Below are 23,424 nucleotides of genomic sequence, written 5' to 3' on the forward strand. Positions count from 1 at the left end.
TTGCGTTTCAGTCACCTTTACCCTCAGCTTCTTTAGTGAGATACTGTATATGCTGTATGAATTTCTGCTCAGCGGGCCCTCACTGTAGAAGTAAAACTACAGTGTGCGGTCAGCAAGTAGTTAATATATGAGAAGGGGTTCCCAGAGCAGTATAACTAGGGAGTATAGCTAAGAAAGCCTACAGCTCTGCTATGTCCCTTTCACGCACATGTTGAAAACTAAAGTAGGGTTGTCTGATTAGGATCTAGCCACTCATCCAGTTTATTCACTCTTCGATGTCAATTATAGCTTGAGCTATTGAGCCTTGAAAACAGCATTTTTACAACAGGTGGTAAGGAGAAACTGGAAAGATGAGGAAAAAATACCCAAGGGCTCCTCACTTTCCTGTTCAACAGTTCACCGATTTTAATAATATCTACATAGTAGTTAATTGGGTAATTTGTCTACATAACTTTTCTTGTTCTGATTTGCCTCTACTAGTACATGCTGTGTCAGTGCAATCTATTCCGTGCATTGAGAGATGTAGACTTATGGTGCACTATGTCTATTTACACATTCCATTTATTGTAGATCCTATGATGTCCATAGTCCAATAACATAGTTAATAGGTTGAATATGAATTGTTCCTTTTAGAGGTGGTGTACCAGGACAACGAATAGATATTATGTACAAACCTTATTACCTGGCTACCAAGGCTTACTATTTACATTTGATATAACAAATTCACTTCAATCATAATCAATCTCCCCTTTTCCTGATTTGTCCTGTCATTGCCTGCCTCTCATGGGTATTCACTTTCTATTCCTTCAGTCGTTTTGTTCCTGAGCATTCTATGAAGGAATATATCTGTGGCACCTTTTAAACATGCATGCTTCATGGGTCTTAGGTGTGCAATCTGCTGATCAGTTGCTTTATACAGATTGCACAGCTTTGCAGCACCTAATGGCCAGCAGAGGTGCCTATCTAAAGCAATGCAAGGGATGTGTTATTTCATAGAACGCTCTTGAAAGTAGATCCAAGGCCTGGGTGCTGTGACATTTACAGGAGCCTGCCAGTACCTCCCACCAAACTCAGATCAAAGACCAGCAGAAAGACCCAGTGATGACATCTCTGAGTTTCAAAGGGGAAACTTCTTGAGAACAAAATTATTTTACTGAAGGTATTATATGCATACATTCATCTTTAGCGTTAAAAAGATCTCCCAGCAAACAGCTGAATTTATAGTCTAAACACATATACTGTTTTAGATGACAAAGGATTTCCAATTCTGTACAACCAGTCTTGTGATTTGCGTACACCTGCTACAATACACAGCCAGGCAGTGGAGAAGGTGACACACTTGTTTTTTGACCAAAATGGTGTCACAATGGCTTCCTAGTTTAGCAGGTGACACAATTATATTCTGGCCAAGAAGGCCATGCACCTATTTCCCGTCCAAGGAGGTGACTGGCTTATTTCTTGACCATTAAGGTAACATTGACTTCCTGGGTTAGCATTTGACACACTTATATTTTGGCCAAGGAGGCTGCACACCTATTTCCTGGCCAAGGAGGTGATATAGCCATTTCTTGGCCAAGGTGACATACTGACTTCCTGGTTTAACAGGTGATACACTAAATTCCTTGTTTAGCAGGTGACACACTTATATTTTGGCCAAGGAAGCTGCACACCTATTTCCTGGCCAAGGAGGTTATATACCCATTTCTTGGCCAAGAAGGTAACACACTGACTTCCTAGTTTAACAGGTGATACACTTATTTCCAGGCCAAGAAGGTGACATACTGACTTCCTTGTTTAGCAGGTGACACACATATATTTTAGCCAAGGAGCCTACACACCTAATTCCTGGCCAAGGAGGTAACATATGTACCTGTTTCTTGACCATGAAGGTGACATTTTGACTTCCTGGGTTAGCATTTGACACACTTCTATCTTGACCAAGGACATACCTCCCAACTTTTTGAGATGGGAAGGAGGGACACCTATCAGCAAAAGTATGCAGACATATGACACACCCCTTGCCACCACCCCTTAAAAGGGGAATTGTACAAAAAACAAGATTGGTTAAACCCACAAGTGCTTTTTTTACCACTGCTATTCCTTTATATTGGCTTTTGGAATTTACAAATGCAGCAATTTAGAAATCAGACGAAAGGTTTAGCGCCGCAAAACCCCTTTTGATAGATACAAAGTGCATTTTATATACATCTATATAGATCAGACCAAAATGAGGGACACATGAGGAGGAATGAGGGACAGAGGGACATTGCTCCAAATCAGAGACAGTCCCTCAAAATCAGGGACAGTTGGGAGCTATGTAAGGAGGCTACACACCAATTTCCTGACCAAGGAGGGGACATATTTATTTCTTAGCCAAGAAGGTGGCATATAGACTTCCTGGTATAGCAGGTGGCATGCTTATTTCCGGGCCAAGGAAGTGACACCCTGACTTCTTAGTTTATCATGTTACACATATTATGTTGGCCAAGAAGGTGACACTCTAATTTTCTGGCCAGGAAGGTGCCACACATATCTCCTATCCAAGTAGGTGATACAATTCTTGACCAGGAAAGTGACACACTGACCTCCTGGTCTGGCAAATGACGCACTTGCATTTTGCCCAAGCAGGTGACACACCTATTTCCTAACCAAGAAAGTGACATGGAAACTTCCTGCTTATCAATTGACACACTTAAAACTTGGCCAGGGAGGTGAGATTTCTTGACCAAAAAAAGTGACTTCTGGTTTAGCAGGTGACCCACTAACTTCCTGGTGTAACAGGTGACCCACTAACTTCCTGGTGTAACAGGTGACCCACTAGCTTCCTGGTGTAACAGGTGACCCACTAGCTTCCTGGTGTAGCAGGTGACCCACTAGCTTCCTGGTGTAGCAGGTGACCCACTAGCTTCCTGGTGTAGCAGGTGACCCACTAGCTTCCTGGTGTAGCAGGTGACCCACTAGCTTCCTGGTGTAGAAGGTGACCCACTAGCTTCCTGGTGTAGCAGGTGACCCACTAGCTTCCTGGTGTAGCAGGTGACCCACTAGCTTCCTGGTGTAGAAGGTGACCCACTAGCTTCCTGGTGTAGCAGGTGACCCACTAGCTTCCTGGTTTAGCAGGTGACCCATTAACTTCATGTTTAGCAGGTGACATACTTATATTCTTTTGAAGGAGGAAACATGTTAATTTCTTGACCAGGAACATGTCACACCAACCTCCTGGTTTAGAAGGTGACACACATGTTTTGCCCATGCAGGTGACACACCTACAGTCTTACAAAGAGGACAACGCCCGACTTCTCAATTAGCATTTGACACACTTCTATTTTGGCACCAGCCTGCTCATACATAGCCATCCTGGTTGTGCAGGCTAGCATTTGTGAATCACAAGAACAATTTTTCAAATCTGTAAATCCTTTAGCACATAAAACAGCTCCCATATGTGCATTTCACAATTTGAATTTTGAGTTCGGCTTCAACCGCTGCTGTGCTGTAGATCTATAAAATGCAGCATTTTGGGCCTTCAGTAGAGCATCCATAGTATTTGTTCCAACATCCTCCCTGGCAGTCCTCCCGATACAGCAATGGCACGCAGGCCTTGTCACCACGCTCTCCTACAGAACCAACGTCACCTTATTTTGATGCCCTAATCCTCGGAATCCTCTTATAAATCAAACCGCCTGCACTGCTTACTGTCCACAGACACAAATTAAACCGTCCCCAGCCATGGCGATGACTCACCCAAGTATAAGGTCTCCTGCTTTTTGTACAAATGGTGACGGCAAATTTATAAACCAACCTTTCTGTTGATCTTTAAAGATGTTAAAAAAACTGCTTGGCTTTCAAATATTACAATATTTCAGAGCAGTTGTTCACAAGAAAAGGGTAGAAGTGAGAGGAAATGCTTTCTTCTACACCGGGGAAGTGTTGTTGGAGCAGCCAATCAGATTCTTGCTTATTTTCCCAGGATACTTGGAAATTTAAGTCAATATCTGATTGGCTGCTTGAAGGAACTGCTCTATTATTGTTCAGTATGTTTTGCAAATGATTCTTAAAGCTGAACTCCACTAAACACAAAGGTGGAATATGCATATGGAGACCTTTTTAGATGTGTATTAATCAGTGCTGCTCACGCAAAGCTCATGACATATGAAGGACAGATACCTCCAGTTTTCCCCAACCTATTAGACCATAACCTCCAAACCCCCCAATTATCCAATAAATGACGTGACAAGGTTTTGGATAACGTAACTTAAATAAATAACATTTAAAATAACCATCAACCAAAACTTTTCTATACCTTGGTGGTTTTTGAGGGCAACGACACGCAACATTGGGCCTCCAATGACCCACCACTTCCGGGCTGTCATGACAGCCTCACCGTAATGCTGACCAAAACATTGGTAGGATGGGTGGGAAGCTTCACTCCTTTCCGCTCACGACTGACCCAACTACTTCCTCCTTCCCGCTAAACTTCTCCAGGACCCCTCCTAGCCCTTAACCACCCCCCTTTCCTTAAAGGGGCAACAGTTCCTAAACTACCCCTGCCTGTCCTACTGTCCTCCTATGTTATGCCATCCCTCCGCCCATTCTTTTTATTCTTTTACTCCAGGACTCCCTTTAAACTTGCAATGTACGATAATAACACAAACTATGTTTAAAAAAATATCAGTCATGTGCTAACAACATGACAGCAATCCTCCAGCTCCAGCAGGGTAAAGCCATCCGTCCAGGAAGAAACTCCCAATGATAATGCTAAAAAACAAAAACAAACAAGCATAGTGCTCACTGTTAAAAACGGATTTGTTAAAACGTAATAACGTGCACTCACATTTTAAAATGCAAAACAAATCACTAACACAAGGCAGATGAACAGTGCTGCCCAGGTGCAGTACAGAGCCAACGTGCAATCCAGTGCTCCATTTTGGGAATGAAGGTTCGCTTTAATCCATTGCCTACAGGGCACTTTTACCCTCTTCCGACCCAGGCCAATTTTCAGCTTTCAGCGCTGTCACATTTAGGATGACAATTGTGCGGTAATACAACACTGTACACAAATAGAGCTTTCATATGGTGGTATTTTATCACCACTGGATTTTTATATATATATATATATATATATATATATATATATATATATTGTGGTTTGTTAGAAAATTTTGCAAACAGGTCATTTTTCTCCTTCACTGATGTGCGCTGATGAGCACTGATGGGCACTGATGAGGCTGCACTGAAGGGCACTGACAGGTGTCACTGTTAGGTACTGAAGGACGTGGCACTGATGGGCACCACTGATAAGGAGGCAATGATTGACATTGATTGGCAGCACTGGTGGGCACTGCTTTGACTGCACTGATGATCAGGACACTGATAATTAGTGTCCTGATTATTAGTGCCGATGTCCCTTTAACACAAGCCGGTTATCAGATTTCTCCTTTTCTCCTCACGCTATCGCTGTTTTTGTTCCCAGAGGTCAGCGTTTACACAAAGTCACACATACACTATATTACCAAAAGTATTGGTACGCCTTCCTTTACACGCACAGGAACTTTAATGACATCCCATAAACTAGGATAGGTTTGGGACTTTAGATGAGACGCATGGCGACATACATCTCCACCCCTAATGTATAAAGAAAGAAAGGGGGAGTTTTAGGGCTTTAAAGGAGACATGTATTACATGGCCAGCAAGCAATGTAGAAAAAATATTGTTTATTGTCATGAAGACATAAAAACTTAACAAATGACAAAAAATACACGTACAAGGTTGCAAGCATATTACAGACCGTATACACAGACATCATGGTACTTCACAAGGTATGGGGTGAGAATGTCCTCTATATCATAAAATCACTTGTAAGACTAAATAATGTAATAAAATCATGAGTGAAACACAGTAAAAGGACATGTGTGGCAATCTGTATGGGCATGATGTGAAAGCCCGACGAGTTTCTTCAGGGGTGGATGCATTGGTTGTCTAAAAAGAAAAAAGCATAATAGCCAAATGATCTATTAATGTACCAAAACAATGAAGGTAAGTATTGTAGATGGACGGGACAGAATAACCATCCCTTTAAAAACTCACGTCAGCTGCATATGTGTAGCCAGAGGATGAGGACTGTCAGAGGTGTCTGCCATGGGAGCTCAGGTAACAGGGGCACATGGAGGGGCCCAGAGCACATAAGGATTCCCCAATAGAAAAGGCATCCCAGTCTTAGTCCAAAGGGTTCAATATTGAGTTGGCCCACCCTTTGAAGCTATAACAGCTTCAACTCTTCTGGGAAGGCTGTGCACAAGGTTTAGGAGTGTGTCTATGGGAATGTTTGACCATTCTTCCAGAAGCGCATTTGTGAGGTCAGGCACTAATGTTGAATGAGAAGGCCTGGCTCACAGTCTCTGCACTAATTCATCCCAAAGGTGTTCTATTGGGTTGAGGTCAGGACTCTATGCAGGCCAGTCGACTTCCTCCACCCCAAACTCGCTCATCCATGTCTTTATGGACCTTGTTTTGTGCACTGGTCCAAATCATTCAGTGAAGGGAGGATTATGGTGTGAGGGTTGTTTTTCAGGAGTTGGGTTTGGCCCCTTAGTTCCAGTGAAGAGAACACTTAAGACCAGCATACCAAGACATTTTGGACAGTTTCACAAATGCGCTTCTGGAAGAATGGTGAAAAATTCCCATACCTTGTGGACAGCCTTCACAGATGAGTTGAAGCTGTTATAACTGCAAAGGGTGGGCCAACTCAAGAATCCTATGGACTAAGACTTTGGATGCCAGTAAAGTTCATGTGTGTATAAAGGCAGGCATCCCAATACTTTTGATAATATAGTGTATATTCACATGCCAGTGATAGTGATTGGAATATGGGAAATTTTCTGCCTTTATATTAAAGTATTTTTCTTTTTTTTCTTAGGTGTTTTTCTCATTCCATATGTCCTGATCGCCATCTTTGGTGGAATTCCAATTTTCTTCCTGGAAATCGCCCTTGGACAGTTCATGAAGGCTGGGAGCATTGCTGTATGGAACATAGCCCCTCTTTTCCAAGGTCAGTCCTTTGAGAACATTGCATAGGTGAACCACATTGTGTATGTTAACTGTTTCCATGAACTTTTCTTATTTGCTCCTTTTTGGTACCGATGGTTGTACCATAAAGTGATCTTTCAGATTTGTGATTGAAATATAGTATGAGTGGATCCTGTTATGGTCCTAGGCTGCTACGACTCTGATAAGAACAAAGGGAGCACTCACCATATGGTATATTCTTGGATGTGTACAGAGGAGCACCTGGTGTAAAAAGTTCATCTCACTTGAAGGACTTTTTGAAACAATTAACGGCTAAAGCCCCATACACACTATCGGTTTTTCCTTCAGATTTACCAAAACCATATAATATGAGGTCAAACCTTAGGAGTTTCAATTTGTATGCAATCAGGCAGGCCCTTGCACTACATGGTTTTGGCAAACCAAAAGGAAAAACTCAGCTGAAAAATTGATAGTGTGTATGGGGCTTTAGAGTTATAAATACAGCCAACATGTTTCAGGCAAATAGCCTCCTCCTTACTCAGAGCTTGAGCTGTTGCTGCTAATTGAATCAGGACACAATGCACTAAGCCAGTGTTTCTCAATTCCAGTCCTAATGGCCCACTAACAGGTCATGTTTTCAGGCTTTCCATTATTTTGCACAGGTGATTTGATCAGTTTCACTGCCTTAGTAATTACCCCAGCTGTTTCATCTGAGGGAAATCCTGAAAACATGACCTGTTAGTGGGCCATGAGGACTGGAATTGAGAAACACTGCACTAAGGGACCTGTGGTAAGACTTGATGAAGACTAATGTCTCCTAATGGCGCTAAAGACTCATGAAGGGAGAGGCTTTTTCCCCCCCGAAACTTGTTGGCTGTATTTGATAGACGTAACCATTAAAGAATAGCTAAACCCAACATTTTATATTCCTGATATGTGCCTGCAGTACCATGTACTTGTATGAAAAAAAGGATCCTGTTCTCTTTGCATTGCTTTCTTTGCGACAAATTTCTGGTGTTCCTGCCAGCCCCTTTATGTTCCTACTAAAAATTGACTACATTAGGCATGAAAGAACAGCCTGGTCAGTTCTCTAGCTGTGCTGAGAACTCAGCCTGCTCTCCTCCAGTGATCAGACTTGTCCTGATACACCCCCCCCCCCCCCCCCCCCACACACACAGACATTAACTGGAAAATTCAGTGTACTGCTGTTTCTCCTCCACCAGCTCTCTGTTCTCAGCTGCATAAGGAGCTTAGAGGGGATGTGATCACTTATAAAACGGGACGAGGGGGGAGGGGGGGTGTTAAAGGTATTTATCATGTTTTTTATATATACACAAATGTTTTGCCTTTCATTTCTATGTTAAGCTGATGGGGTTATTTTACAACATGATCATTAACATATACTTTAATTGTTTCAAAATTCAAGGAAAAAAGCCTCCTCTTTATCCAACATAGTTGATGATAGATCTAAGGGCCACTATACACCTTACAACTTCAGATTTACTAAAATGATGCAATATGAGGACCTACCTTAACTATTTAATTAGCTTGTATCCAATCAGGCAGTCCCTTGCACTATGCAGTTATTGGTGGATCCAAAGCCGATTGTACAAAGGAGATTGTACAATCAGATTGTAAAGTGTATGGTATGTTGTATGGACCAATGTAACTATGCTATAAATTCCATACTTGGGGTTCAGCTACTGTAAAACACCTTCCCACCCAGCCCTGACGGCCATTTAACTGTATGCCTGGGGAACGGGAAGGACTGCCGCATCACACGATCCACTGTGATTGGCTGTGACTGTGGTCACATGAGCAGGTGGCAGTCCCGCCAGAACCTGATCACTAGTAGAGACCTGGAGCTTGGTCACAGTGCTGGGAGCCCTCAGTGAGCCCACTTTCAGCACAGAGACCTTGGCCGTCCATGGACACATATGTGCGGCATTGGGGCATTAATACTCATCCTCTTTACTGCTGCCCATATGCGTCAAGAGGTTAATTAACTTATATGGCTGAACTGAGTTACAGAGATTACCATATTTTCCTGTACAAATATTTCTGTTTGTGGATTGATCATTTGTAAGAGGAAAATAATAAATGGGCTTTGTAGAACTCATCCATACCATGGAGCGTAGCCTTGCAAACCATGCTCCTAGCTTCATGCACACTCTTGCATTTATTAGTGGTTGGGTTCATTTAGCTTTCTCCTTTACTGAAGTCTACATATGGTCTCATGACCCCAAACTAATGTATGCAAGCTCAGCAAAGCATTTCCAATCCAAGTGCGAGCCGCGTTCCTGCCTCTTGTCCGACAAGCTTGTACTGTTCTAGCCCCGAGCTGCCTCTTGGTAATTAAATAACGCGTAATGGTGTGTTCGCCTTCCATGTTCACTCCTCGAGCACAGCGGGGGCCAGTGAGGGAATAGCATCATGTGTAGGGCTTGTGACCAAAGTAGATGTTTATTACAATTTATTACTTCAATAAAGCCAGAGTTGGCCTAAACCCTCTTAGCTGTCCTGGTAATTAAAGGTAATGTAACAAAAAAAATTGAAGTGCCACACCACTGCTAAGAGGCCCAGATACAACTTTATTCCAATAAAGGTCAGGTGGATAATCTAAAAAGGAGTCTGTGTTTTGGAGATCAGAGAGTGCCCCCTTTTTAAGGGGTAGAAAGAAGATTTCCATATCAACCTGGCTTGGACCCCTGAAATGTGTTGGGTGCTTTTTGGATTGTCCTCCGGATTTTTACTGCAATAAAGCTGTATCTGGAACTCTTAGCAGTGGTGTGGCGCTTAATTTTCGATTTTTGTTACATTACGCTACAAGCCAAGGAAACCTTGGAGATCCCCTGGAGTGTAGAAGTGGCCTGCCTGGGAACCAGATCATTCACATCAATATCAACACTTTAAGATAGCAATACCCAGGGCTTTTTCCCCCCTCAGAAAATAGGTGCAGGTACTCCCTCTTTTCCCTATTTTCAACACTTGTCTCTGCCCCCTACCCACCTCCAAGCACTACCCCATGGTTCCACAACCCTGTATCACCCCATTTTAAAGAAAGCAGAACCAAGTATCATTTTGTGGTGCTAAGTAATTTGTATGGAATGTGCTAATGATAACAACAAAAGTAAAATAGATCCACTGCACCAGTAACAACAGATCTCCCATACGCCAACATCATTAGACCTCTCCCACAACCGTAGATCCCTCCCAGCAGCAATTGACCTCCCACCAAACAATAGACCCCCCACTGTGAAATAGATTCCCAGCAGCCAGCATCAAAAGACTCTCTAGCACACCCCATCACCCTTTGCCATTACATGCATTCAGTGCTGGAGGTGCCAGAACTGCGTTCCCCCAGAGTTCCTGCTGAAAAAAAGACCTGGCAATACCACTGAGATAACTGTACAGGTCTAGTGCTATTTTTCTACTTTACTCAACTGTTAATTAAAGGGTAAGGAGACTTTCATACTAAGTTTCCATTCCCCAACCAGGGGATCCCTCAAGAAATCGGTGGAGAAGGTAAATGTCAACGGAAAGAGGGATTCAACATTGTATGAAGGGAGAAGGCGGAAGGGAGGAATGGTGTAAAAGATAGAGTAGATTTTTTTTTCATTAATATATATTAATGAATACATACCTGAATGAATTTGTGTCTTTTATTTATACCTGGAGTTCAGCTTTAGGCCCCATTTACACTTGAGCGACTGGACGTTTCACCAGAAGCTCTTCAACTCTCAACACTAGGATTTCCATTACATTCAATGGTGCCCCTCCACACCTGAGCATAGACCTGGAAGCTTGCATCTATGCATATGAGCTTCATACATTTTGACCCTGATGGACTCCAATTGTTTTTTCCAAGTTATTTTCTGCCTAGTAACTTCTTTCTATTTGCTAGAAAAAATAATAATAAAAAGAACGATATTGAAAATAATAAAAAAAAAAGGCTCAAACCTGAAACGTGTAACAACGTCCACACAAATGTTTAAATAAAAGCCCCCAAAAAATAATCGAATATGCTCAGCTCACGTGTGAATGGAGCCTTAAGTTAAACTGTAATGATAGCTTTTCCTATGAATCCTTTGTACTTCCTTTACTCACATCCCTGTCTGTATTTTTTCTGTAGGAATCGGGTTTGCCTCAGTGGTGATTGTGTTTTTCTGCAACACGTATTACATTATGATCTTGACCTGGGGCGTTTACTACCTGGTGAAGTCATTCACATCAGTGCTGCCCTGGTCCCACTGTAATAATACCTGGAACACCCAGGAATGCGTGGAGATATTTCGGCAAGGGGACTGCAGCAATGCTACCTTCAATTCCACCTATGGAAACCTGACCTGTGACGAACTGTCTGACAAGGTGTCCCCCATCACCGAATTCTGGGAGTAAGTACCCTTTTATCAACCTGGGAATAAAAAAATATTTGAACTTTTACTGTAATGACATTCTGCTACACTACCATTCTACACAAGCTGGAAGCAGTCATTGGGTACTGACCTGTTCTTCATGACAGCACATTCTGTATATTGAAAAAACAAAAGACCAGATTTGACCACCTGTTTTTTTTCTGGCTTCCAATTAAAGGGTTGTCATACAAATTTTGGAAAAAAAAATGCCTATTAAGTTTAACCCATATGTCTGTGAAGGTTCTCATTTATTAAGGTCATGCTATCTAGTAGTAGTTGGCCACATTTAACTGGTCGTGTTCTGTAACGTAGAAGAGGTTTCGTAGCTTCCCCAGGCCACTTCTTCAGTTCAAACGAGTGTCAGGAATATACCCAAACATATCCACACAATTAGCCCCAACACATTGCTTCAATTTTAATGGAATGTCTAGATCATCCTTTTTCAACCCTTGAAATATCTTTCTGGTCTCGGGGAAATTGGTTATTCCTCAAAGAACCCCTAGCAACCTCTGGAGGAACCCTAGGCTTCCACTGAACCCTTTTTCAGAAAGGGCGGTCTAGATGATGATTCTCCAAGAACAGGATGGGAGGTGTGAGAGTTGTGGAACCACACTGTTATCGCTTTGAAGGTTCTCATTTACCATGGTCATGGTATATTTGGTTGTAGTTAGCCACATTCCATTGGGCTTGTTCTGTAATGTTGAAGCCATTTCATAGTTTATCCAAGCCACTTCTCCAATTCTAATGGATGTCAGAAAAATATTTATATCCATATAAGTATCACCATCAACTTTATAGAGTCACCAGAGAATGTGTACATGTTGACTGTCCATGATGGGAGATGTGAAAGTTGTGGAACCACCTTGTTCTAGTTGCATAATTCCATTCTTGGTGTCAGGAAGGATTCATAGATTTACTACACGTTGAAAAAAAGCAATCCTGAGAATCTGAAACCCACTGTTCAAGGAAAAATAAATAAATTTAAGCTAGTGACACGTGGCTAGAATTTCTCTTGTTAGCCCATGGCTGAACAAGATAAAATAAGTTGATTCCCTCATTGACACTAAACCACATGGATATAGACAACTCCTCTACCAGCTATTGTATTCGGACAGCTGAAGCACCTGTAGCTGTCAGTATACCTGAAGAGGGAATGCATCTGATAGAGTGAAGTCACTCTTCAACTAACAATTTTCCGCTTGGCTCAGTCGCTAAAAAATTGCGCTTTGTTGAGCCAGGCAGGGCTACCCATGGCTCAAGTTTTGAAGATTCAGCAGGAATTGGCCAACATATGAGTTGTGCATTGACTAGCATTAGAAAGCATAATTAAATTTGCTGCAACGGGAAAATCATTTCTTCCTGATCCCCCAGGTACTCATTGGATCAACAATCTACCATATTATTACTTATATTAATGGCCAGTTATAGTCTGTGCATTTAGGACATATACCCATTCTCTTATTTTTAAAGTGTTGGATTGCTCTTTTTGCAAGAGACAACTTGGAACCCAAAAGAAAACTGGATGGGAAATTTATTGATGAGCAACTAGTACAGCAACATACATAATTCATTCAATGGATTCTTAACTATTTGCAGACTGTTCTTTCATGATTGCTGCTTTTATTGTACGTAATGGCTGCATCCACTGTGTTAGGGTGATGGATAATTCCTGTCTGCTTCAACAGCCTACTTTGCTGCAAGCAAGACAAGTTTGCAGTTGGATGGGGTAATCCTGTAAGAATGAATTGTTTGGCTGCATATTGTAAGTTTTCCTCAAGGCATGCTCTATGTGAAACTGATATCATGCCTATTTCCAAGCACCATCCACCCTGCAAGTTTTAATTAACTTCTCTGCTGAAAAGAGGAACTTCAGCCAAAACGTTTTTCTAGCATTGGACAGAGTCAGGAAGGTTTAAAACCGCTGTCAGATTTTTATTGCTGTCTGTGTACCCGTTGGGGAGATCCCCACTTTTGACAGATGCCCCCATTTGGATATATCTTCTCTTCATTGAACTTGGTAGACAATGGCCATCCCCAGGAGAATGAATATCCAAGACAGGTCAACAGACAGCAACCAAAACCTGACAGAGGTATAAAACCTTTTCCACTCTCCCCAAAACTAGGGAAAAAAAGAGAAAATATGGACAATTTGGGAGACTTTAAAAGGTGCGAGTAAGCACAAAATATGTTTTAAAAATACTTGAATATTTAATATAGATCATTAAAATTAATTTGGTAAAATTAATGAGTTTCAAACACATATATCACATTTCATGTGACAATTGATGCTTCCACTCAACATGTTTCACCAAATTTGTTACACAGCTTCTTCAGGAGTATATGCATCAATCTAAAAAGCAGCAAAGCTCTACAAGAAATTTTTAATGATTTTCCATAATCAAACTTTTTTACCAAAACAAAACTGACATAATTATTATTATTTTTTATATATAAAAGATCAATTATAAACAAAATATTTTATTATATTGTTACATGCAGCAGAACATTGGCAAATTCGTGATCATTAGATATATTTATTTTTGCATACCTGTAAATATTTGATGATAATTGATACCCATACAGTAAAAATCTGGTCAGCTAAATAGAGGGGATATAAGGTACAAGCTATATATAAGATATTCAAAATTGTACTTAAGTGTGTATCTATGCATCCATACTCTGCATCATTTAAGCATAATTATATAAGGTAAAGACTTACAAGGAATCTTGAATTCCTAGGTGAACCACATGCTGAGATTTTCCTGAAAGTTTTCCTCCCTCACAATCCTATAAACTGAAATCAGTATTTTCCTGTATTAAACAGTAATCCAAATACATGGGCATTTTCTGTGACCAGTTAATAAAGAATTTGAGGATACAAATTGGCATAAAAAACAAAGCAAAGTATCAAGGAAACTACAAAATAATCCAAATATAATAAAACCCGCAGACAAAGGATCAATTTGGTGGTTATGAATTATTTGGATTATGAATCCATGTGTTTAACAATACTAAACAACAGAGAATGGTATAGACCAATCTCAATTACATGTCTATATCACTATTCTGCTGAGTACAGAATAATTATTAATGAAGCTTATTGGCTAGATGTTATTGATAAAATTACATGGCAGTTTCTAAACATAAAAAGAGCCAAAAGTTCCCACAATGTATTTCCTACCAAAAATTCATAATAATGCCAAAAAACCTCCAGGCCATCCTATATTTTCTGGATGTGAAAGTCTTATGGAAAATGCAAGTTAATTAATTGACGAGTATTTAAATCCTCATGTTAAAGTATTGTTTTCACATGTCAAAGACACAATTGATTTATTACGAAATATAGATGCAATCCATATTCCTCAAGATGCATGGCTTGTTGCCATTGACGTGGAATGTCTCTATAACTCGATTCTCCATAATAAGGGTATTGAAATAATGAATGAATCATGTCTCTGAAAGGGGCCAAATAGCTCAGGACTAAAACCAATATGGTACCAAATTATTGAAGTTTATACTGACCAGAAATGTGTTTATTTTTGGCGGTTCCCACTACCTCCAGATACAGGAGGTGGCTATGTGGACACGATGTGCCCCCTCATATGCTAACCTGTATCAATTTTCTCATGACGATATAGCTGACTGTTTGAGGCATGTCATCTCGTAGCTTCGCTATATAGATGATGTGCTCCTTATTTGGGAAGGTACCCCAGAATAGTTAGCAGAATTCATGGGAATAATAGAACATAATGAATTCAATCTAAAATTCCCAATGGAATGTAACCAATCGGTAATTAAATTCCTGGATGTTAAAAATTTTTGTGAACAGAGATAATACATTGGGATCCTCTCTGTTTCGAAAACCTACAGCTGGAAACACTATCCTCCATGCCTCAAGTTCACAAGTGCCTTTTGGCAACATACATGCCAAACTTGTACCATGCTGTTAATGTGCTGGGTGGGTTTTGCTGAACATTCCCTGTCAGATTTGCATACAGGGGGAGGTGCGGCGTCAGTTCCATGCATGTCACGGCCTCTTTCTGTTTTAGCCTCGAAAGAGAGGCTTGATTTACCCACGCCTCACTCTCGTTTGCCAGAATACTCTTGTGTGCATGTACAGGGAATTCTGAGAGTCCACAGGCCATTTCCACAGGCCATTTCTAACATCATATTTCGGTCTACATGGAGGGGATAAAGAGGGCGGCTGGTGGCCATTATGCTGGAGCCACAAGGAAACGAGCAGGGAATAAAACAGATAAACATCAAGTTAGGAGATTTTTGGATTCTCTTTATGCTTTGCCACTTATAATAACCTTAATTAATGGGTAGATTAATGGTCCTGGTTGTAGTAATGTTGCTGGGGATGCCTTGCAACCGAGGATGTTGTTTGATAAACTCAGTCACCCCACTCAGAGATATATAAGTATATACCTATTAAATAGTAAATGTAATTCTTAATAATTACAGCTTATATATTTGTTAATACTTAGTGCAACCCTAAGGGTTGGGTAGTCCAGACAGATATCCAAATGAAATCTCAGTATGCCCCTGTGGTTCACCTAGGAATTCAAGATTCCTTGTAAGTCTATACCTTATATAATTATGCTTTAAAAGATGTTGAGTATGGATGCATACATACTTAAGTACAATCTTGAATATCGTATATATAGCTTGGACCTTATATCATCTCGGTGGTCGTCTATTCAGCTGTCCAGATATTTACTGTCAATTATCATCAAATATTTACAAGTATGCAAAAATATATATAATGATCATGAATCTGTCAATGTTCTGCTGGCAACAATATAATGAAATATTTTGTTTATAATTGATCTTTGTATAAAAAAATGTAATAATTATGTATGTATTAGTTTTGTAAAAAAGTTTGATTATGTAAAATCAGTACAAATTTCTTATGAATTTCTTACTACTTTTTAGATTGATGCATATACTCCTGAAGAAGCTGTGTAACAAATTCAGCGAAACACGTAGAGTGGAAGCATCAATTGTCATATGAAATGTGATATATGTGTTTGTTGAAACCCATTCATTTCACCAAATGAATTTTAATGATGTAAAATAAATATTAAAATACTTTTTAAACATGTTTTTGTGTTTACTCGCACCTTTAAAGTCCCCCAAATTCTCCAGATTTTCTCTATTCAATATTGGGATGTGGTGCCAATTTGCCCCTTCTTCATCTAGAAATAAATAGTAGTGATAGGGAAAAAAAGGTTTTGTCTGAAGTTCTACTTTAATAGATCTCTGGTGGCAGTTTGCAAGTAGATGGTTGGTTCAGAGGAGGAGAGGGGCGAGGCATAAAATGAGAAGAATAGAGAGTATGGACAGTTATTGGTTGTCTGAGACATCCCTCAAAAGGTCTTACAGATATGTATGATACAGTGACTAGGCTGGGCTGATGGAAAGCTTGTTATCTGTGAAATTAGAAAAAAAATCAGAGAATCAGTGTAGTGAGCTAGAGGGAAAAATGGGCTTCATTTATCAATATGTCGTAAGAGAAAATCAGGACAACTTGATGAGCCATGTTAAAAATATCGAAGAGCAAAGTCTATAAACCCTTTAGTCCTAGCCAATGCATGAATGTTTAGATACAATTACATATTCCAGCATGCCCTGTCAGGGAACACACATGGATCTGGTCAACCTGGATCTTTTTTTAGTTGCTGAAGCTATGGGAGCTATGATACACGATGCACCGCTCCTAACCGTCCATCATTTGGATCCAAATCCTCTCTCCTTCCCAGTTGTCCCTCTTTTTGGTCAGATGTATGGACCTCTACAAAAAAAATAACTCAAAAGCCAAGATCATTTTTATTTTATTTTAAATTTTAGAGTAGGGGGTTGTTAAGTCTAAAATCCAACCAGGAAGAGCATAATATCCCTGTGAATAAATGGCTGCCAGTTGTGTTTCCCTCTGTGTGTAATGTACAGAAGTAGAGCAGTGACATGCTTAGATAATGCTTCCTTCTGTGGGTGGAAACAGGTGGCTGCTGCCTCTTAGTGCCCTTGGTTGCTAGGATGCAGGTAGCACCTGCCACCAAGCATTCAGTGTTGTTGGGTTGCAAGCAGCTCCTGCCATTATAACACAGAAGGTTTTTGCTGCTTAGCATCCTCAGTATGCTAAGGCGGGGTGGCTCCTGCCTAAGTTGCTAGGACACAGGTGGCTCTTGCTTCCTAGGGTCCTTTGTTGCTGGGATGTAGGCTGCCCCTTTTGCCAAGCATTCAAGGGTGCTAGGATGCAGGAAGCTTCTACCACCTTGCACCCTACGTTCCTAAGGTTTCTGCTGCATAGCATTCTGCTTTATAGCAGATGACTCCTGCCACCTGATATCCTAGGTTGCTAGGGTGCAGGCTACTCCTGCCTCCCACCACCCTCAGTAGCTAAAACACAGACAACCCCTCCCACCTAGCATAGCATCCTTGGTATTCAAGGCCAATAGAGTCCATTTATGCTTAATGCTGTATGCACCAGGACCATGGAAACCATTTTTTTAATGCATACATACATGAATACAGCTTCATATTACAAATCCGTGCACAGGCGTGTGCATGGGCCCATATAGCATAACATACAGCCGCATTCAGATCTATAATAAATGTAAGCATTGCAGATCTGAACATAGCATATTGTTCACAAGCCCTTATACTGCACTAAATCTTTCATACAACTAAATAATTGCATTTATTATTTTGAAAAGCCAGTATAATCTTTTTGTGGTTCACATTACTGTGGATATAGCAGCGGGTTGCCCTTTGCCAACATTGTGCTAAAAGGTGTCCCTCATCTGGGACTCCAAAGTATTACACAATGTCCTACCAAATTTCTCTTTGTGATAGCAAGTTAAAATAGCGAAAAAAGTATTAGCAGTGTTAAAAATATGCAAGCCATTGCTTCACACTGTTCCCATGACTTCTTTTCATCTGTCATACATGTATTGATAAATGTAAAGTATTGAGTTATCTATTTATAGAGCTATAATTTATATTGCTCAAGTTATGTCTTGAGGCCAAGGCATCTGATAAGACTAGGTCTTGCATAAACGCCTTTCCTGTGGGCAATATAATATGTGCGTGGGTGAAAATAAGGAGGCTATTTGTAAACAAGTATAGTGCTTACCCCCATAGGGGCTACGGGAATGTGCCCAGATCTCCCTTGCTAAAACATGGGCTTCTATTCCCACATGGACAATACAGGCTCAGTCTAGGATCCCTGGGAGTAGGAAAGGTTTCAACATCAGTGGGACATTGATAATGCCCCATCCTGTTCCAGTGGAAGTAATTGTGCCCCATCATTGGTGTCAGTGGGAGGAATTGCGCTCCATCATTGGGGTCACTGAGACCCATTGCTGTTGTCACTGGGAGTAATTGTACCCCATCATTGGGGTCGCTGGGCCAAATTGTTGGTGTCACCTGGGAAGAATTGTGCCCCATCGTTGGTGTCATTGGGGGGAGTTGAGTCCCTTCATTGGTGTCAGTGGGAGGAATAATGCCTCATTGTTGGTATCAGTGGATGAAACAGTGCCCCAAGAGTCGGATAAAAGCAAACAAAGGGCCGCAGTTTGGAGACCACTGGACTAGGGGATGTCTTTTTAGAATTTATTGCTGAAGAGCTCTAAATAAGAGAGGGGTTCAGAATACTCCAAAGTATTAAGAGCATCAATAGGAGGGCAATCTTCACACTAAATCCTCATAACTGCAGTCACACATGAAGCAGGTCTTACTCAGTGTCCCAGGAGCTGACCACCATCCAGATTCCACCAAGAGATCCTCGTTGAGCTGGATAAAACATACTTTTCCAGAGCAGTACTTCAGACAGTGCCTTCATGCACTAATCCATTACAGGTCTTCTACAGGTCAGTCATATACATTGCAACCTCATTGCAGAGTTCCACCTCCAACTGTTTTATTAAAACCAGAACTAGGACAAGGTCCACTGTCACTCAAAGCTATAGTTTCCTCCCATACTTAGACAGATGTAGCTTGCATGTCTGCAGCCCACTGGCCTCCAACCCCAAGATTATCGTCTGCTGGGCCAAGGAAAACAAAATGGGATGTGGTAGTGCATAGTTAAAGTGGATGTAAACTCGCAAATTATTTATTTATTTTTTGTCTGGCACAATATAGAGTATGGGATTTCAGATCAGCTGTGCCCAGTCTTGCCACAAAGAGTTACTCCAGCTCTGAGCAATCCTCATATCTTTTTTCAGTGAAATAAAGCGGACAAACTTGGAAAACTTTGTCCGTTCTTCCCCCTTGCTGTGACTGACAGGTGATTTATTTATTTCATGCACTAGCCTAAGACATTTATTATTTTTTAATTCGCTCCCCCACTCCTTTCTTCAGCAGCGCTGCAAGGATTGGCTGATCCACACCTCAGCATGATTTGGCATGCTGAAGTCACGTGGGGACTTTTCTGGGTTTTGACTGGATGTTAGTGATCATAGCAGAAGTTCAGTGTAAGAAATACACAGGAGAAAATGCATGTTGATAAGGGGAGTGTAGAGGTGGTCGGGGAGTCTACTGACATCACGACTCCACCCACTGAGCCCTGGAAAACAGACCCACCCACAAAATCTGCAGTTTTTCGGGTCTCATAGCAGACAGAGGGGAGACATTTGACAGATAAGTATACATGCAGGAGGCATGTATATCCTTCTAGATAACCAACATTGCAGTGTTTTAGAAAGGATGAGAGTGGGTTACATCACTTTAAACCAGGGCAATTTATTCATAATAAGTGTGGTGAACCAGAGCCAGGTCTAATGAAAAAAAAAACACTTGTGGGTCCAACCAATAATTTTTCTGCATTTTCATTTTTTTGTGGTCCACATAAATGGGGATGTGGCAAGGCTGCCAACATACTATGTGCTATGTGCTAAAAGGTGCCCCTCATCTGGGACTCCAAAGCAATACACAGTGTCCTATCAAATTTTACCTTGTGATATCAAGATAAAATAGCAAACAGTTACTTATAAAAAAAACATGCAATTATGTTTTACACTGATCCCATTACTTAAATGTAAAATATAGAGTTATTTATTTCTAGATCTATCATTTGTATCGCTCAGGGTATGTCTTGCAGCAAGGCATCTGGTAATATCGGGTCTTGCTTAAACACCTTTCCTGGGGGCAATATGCTATGTACATACATGGGAGAATAGAAAGCGGCTGTGTGTAACTAAGAAATAACATGCTATGTTTGTCATAAATCATTTGAAGCATTTATTTTTTAATTCATGTTTTTTTTTACCGAAAATGCTAGGAGTTTTATGCAAGTCCCTTCAACTGTCCTTGATTAGCTTGGATATGCCTTATTATTGAACATCAATCTATGCTCTGTGAGGATTCATGCAACCTACAGTCCTCAATGAATCCCAGAGGCTGTACATGATTCCCATATAAGCTATGAAAGTGTGGAAATTAAGTCTCCTTTAGGTCAGATATTTACATTGCAACCTCAATGCAGAGTTCCAACTCCAGTGGATTTATTAAAACTAAAACTGGTATGAGGTCCACTTGCACCCAAGGCCATAACTTTACCCCGTGCTGAGACAGATAAAGCTTAAATGTCTGTGGTCCAACTGGCCCACTTCCCTAAGAGTATGACCTGTTGGGCCAAGGAAAACAAAATGGGATATATTGTGGCATAATTAAACCAGCGTGATGTAGCCATAATAAGCATGATGAACCAGGGCCAGGTTTTCATTAACATTATAGTAATTTTGAAAGAAGGGTAAGGAGTAGAGGTACTTTTGGTGAAAAACTTGTTGGTAGGGCTCTGGCCTCAGATCTGCATGACAATCATATCTAACCCAATGTTTGGAGGCTGCTCTGTCAAGGTGCATTTGGACATCCCCCAGAGATCCACAACTCAAGATTTAGCCCAGTGAACATTTGTTATTCATAATAAAGGTCAGAAAGTATAGCCAACTTTTTTGGGGGGCTCACAAATCCCTCTTCCCCAGGTCTTGTATTGTTGCAATAATGTATTATAATACTGAACAGGTTATTACAGTAAATGGAGATTATCTTCACGTTCACTTCCCAAAATTACCTGACCGGTATTATAATACATTATTGCGAGCATACAAGCCCTTAGGAAAATCGATTTGTGAGCCCTCCTGAAAAGCATTGACAATAATTTTTGACCTTTTGTTCTAAATAATAAATGCTCACTGGACTAAATCTTGAATTATTGAATTATGGATCTCCTGGATATGTCCAGGAGCACCTAGGTTGATGAAGAACAGCCTTCAAAGATTGCAATTGATATGATTCTCATGCCATTCTGGGGCCAGCACTATACCAACACATTTTCACCAAAGTACCTCTATCCTGCTTGGGAGACCCTTGTCCCTCAGCGTTCTGGTCTTCTCACTCTTTTATATAGACTTTAGGCAACTTCAACACAGGCTTTCCCTACAAGATTTGTTCTTCCATTTGGGAACTAAGGTCAGATTAGAACTCCTCTTAAGAATACATTTTTTCCCTCAGTTTGGCACCATAAAATTAGGTTTCTGGTACCAATTTTGTTTTATGCACAACTATAAAAACAGCCATCACTTTGACAGCCTGTCTGCTGAGCTCTGTGATATAGATGAGCTCTGTGATATAGATGAGGTCAGTAGAGCTTCAGTGTGTGAGTGGTGCTCTACCAGCCTAAAGGGCAGGGCTGAGTTGTCAGACTACTGCCATCCCCCACTGCACCCATGGCAGGGGCCTCTCTTGTCTCTGCATTGGGTTGGTACTGGCTGCCACTCAACCATAAATTCCAATCAGTCTTCCTGTCTACTAGGTTGGAGGATCTTTCTGCTATAATTACATGATAGCTTACAGTTTTGCATTGGTGAAACTATTTGATATGTCAAATCTTTTCAGTAGGACATTTCCTTCAAATCCCTTTCTTGTTTTCGGACTTATACTCTTGGTACCTTTGCATCCAGTGGGTTACCTTGAACCATTAGTATTTAGTGCTACCTTCAACATTGCATTTGAGCACTGTCCTTGATACTTTTGTTAATTTGCATTAACAGTTATGTTTACAGGACAAACTTTTGGGGGTCAAACCAACTCTATTAACGGTCCAAGCAGTACTGATACCCAAAAGGTTTCCCAAAGTGTTAAGAAGAAATTTGTATGGTCAAGAAGAATAGAGTTGACCTCCGAAAGCTTGTCCTAAAAATGTAACTGTGGCACAAATAAAAAAAATGTGAGAAGGTAATACTGCTTCAATATTTCAAGTGCACTTACATGGATGGCTACAAACCTAAAAGCGTGCTACCATCAGTTAAAGACTTGATAGAAAACAGTCAGATTCCTGCCGTGATTTTCTACCTTTTATCTAGAAAAATGTAAGCTGTATGTTGATTAATTGGTAAGAGCAATGCAGGCAATTTTTTTCTCCAGGTTTTCTATTTGTGACCCATGATTAATTAAAATGAGATCACTTACAACTGTCAGGGCATGCTGGAATCTTGTAGTAGTGAGTTAATTCCATATTTCTTTAAGTGCACCTGTAAGATGGTAGAAGAGGTAGATGCTATTCTGTGTTTTTCAAATGATTAAAATGCATGTGTTGTTCTGTAATGTCATATACAAGACCTTCTCTAGTCCTGTGTGCCTCTATTAGGCACACGGGACTAAGTGAGGGGTGAAAGACTGAACGGAAATGTATCTTCTAAGAAGATAAATTCCAATGCCAAGCTTTATATAATGTTGCATTGTATATTCCATTATTAAAACCAGAAAATCTGGACAGTGAGAGAGAGGGCTTACCCAACACAAGCATATGTATGAAAGATTTTTAACCCCCTTATATTGTATATCTTGTCTAAACTTGACTCTTTAAGAGTCACCTCTTCCAGCCTCTGAATATGCACAACAGTATCAAACAACAGAGCCAAGTAGTTCTAGTTGTTGCTGTTATCTGGTTCTGATATACATGTTTAGGAGCCAGGAGACTACTGTG

At 40.7% G+C, this 23,424-nt stretch overlaps 1 protein-coding gene across 2 annotated transcripts in view; it reads left to right on the forward strand.

Moving 5' to 3' along the window:
* SLC6A8 (solute carrier family 6 member 8) overlaps nucleotides 1-23,424 on the forward strand; it is a 179,104-nt gene that overhangs the window by 86,802 nt on the left and 68,878 nt on the right. For both annotated transcript variants that reach the window (XM_077478878.1, XM_077478877.1), the window contains exons 2-3: nucleotides 6,911-7,042; nucleotides 11,153-11,414. In XM_077478878.1, coding sequence (XP_077335004.1) covers nucleotides 6,911-7,042; nucleotides 11,153-11,414 — 394 coding nt within the window. The remainder of the gene's footprint in view (nucleotides 1-6,910; nucleotides 7,043-11,152; nucleotides 11,415-23,424) is intronic.

This window comes from Lithobates pipiens, unplaced genomic scaffold (genome assembly GCF_037356315.1).
Source record: "Lithobates pipiens isolate NorthernLeopardFrog02 unplaced genomic scaffold, aLitPip1_a1.2 Scaffold_1, whole genome shotgun sequence".
Lineage (NCBI taxonomy): Eukaryota > Metazoa > Chordata > Amphibia > Anura > Ranidae > Lithobates > Lithobates pipiens.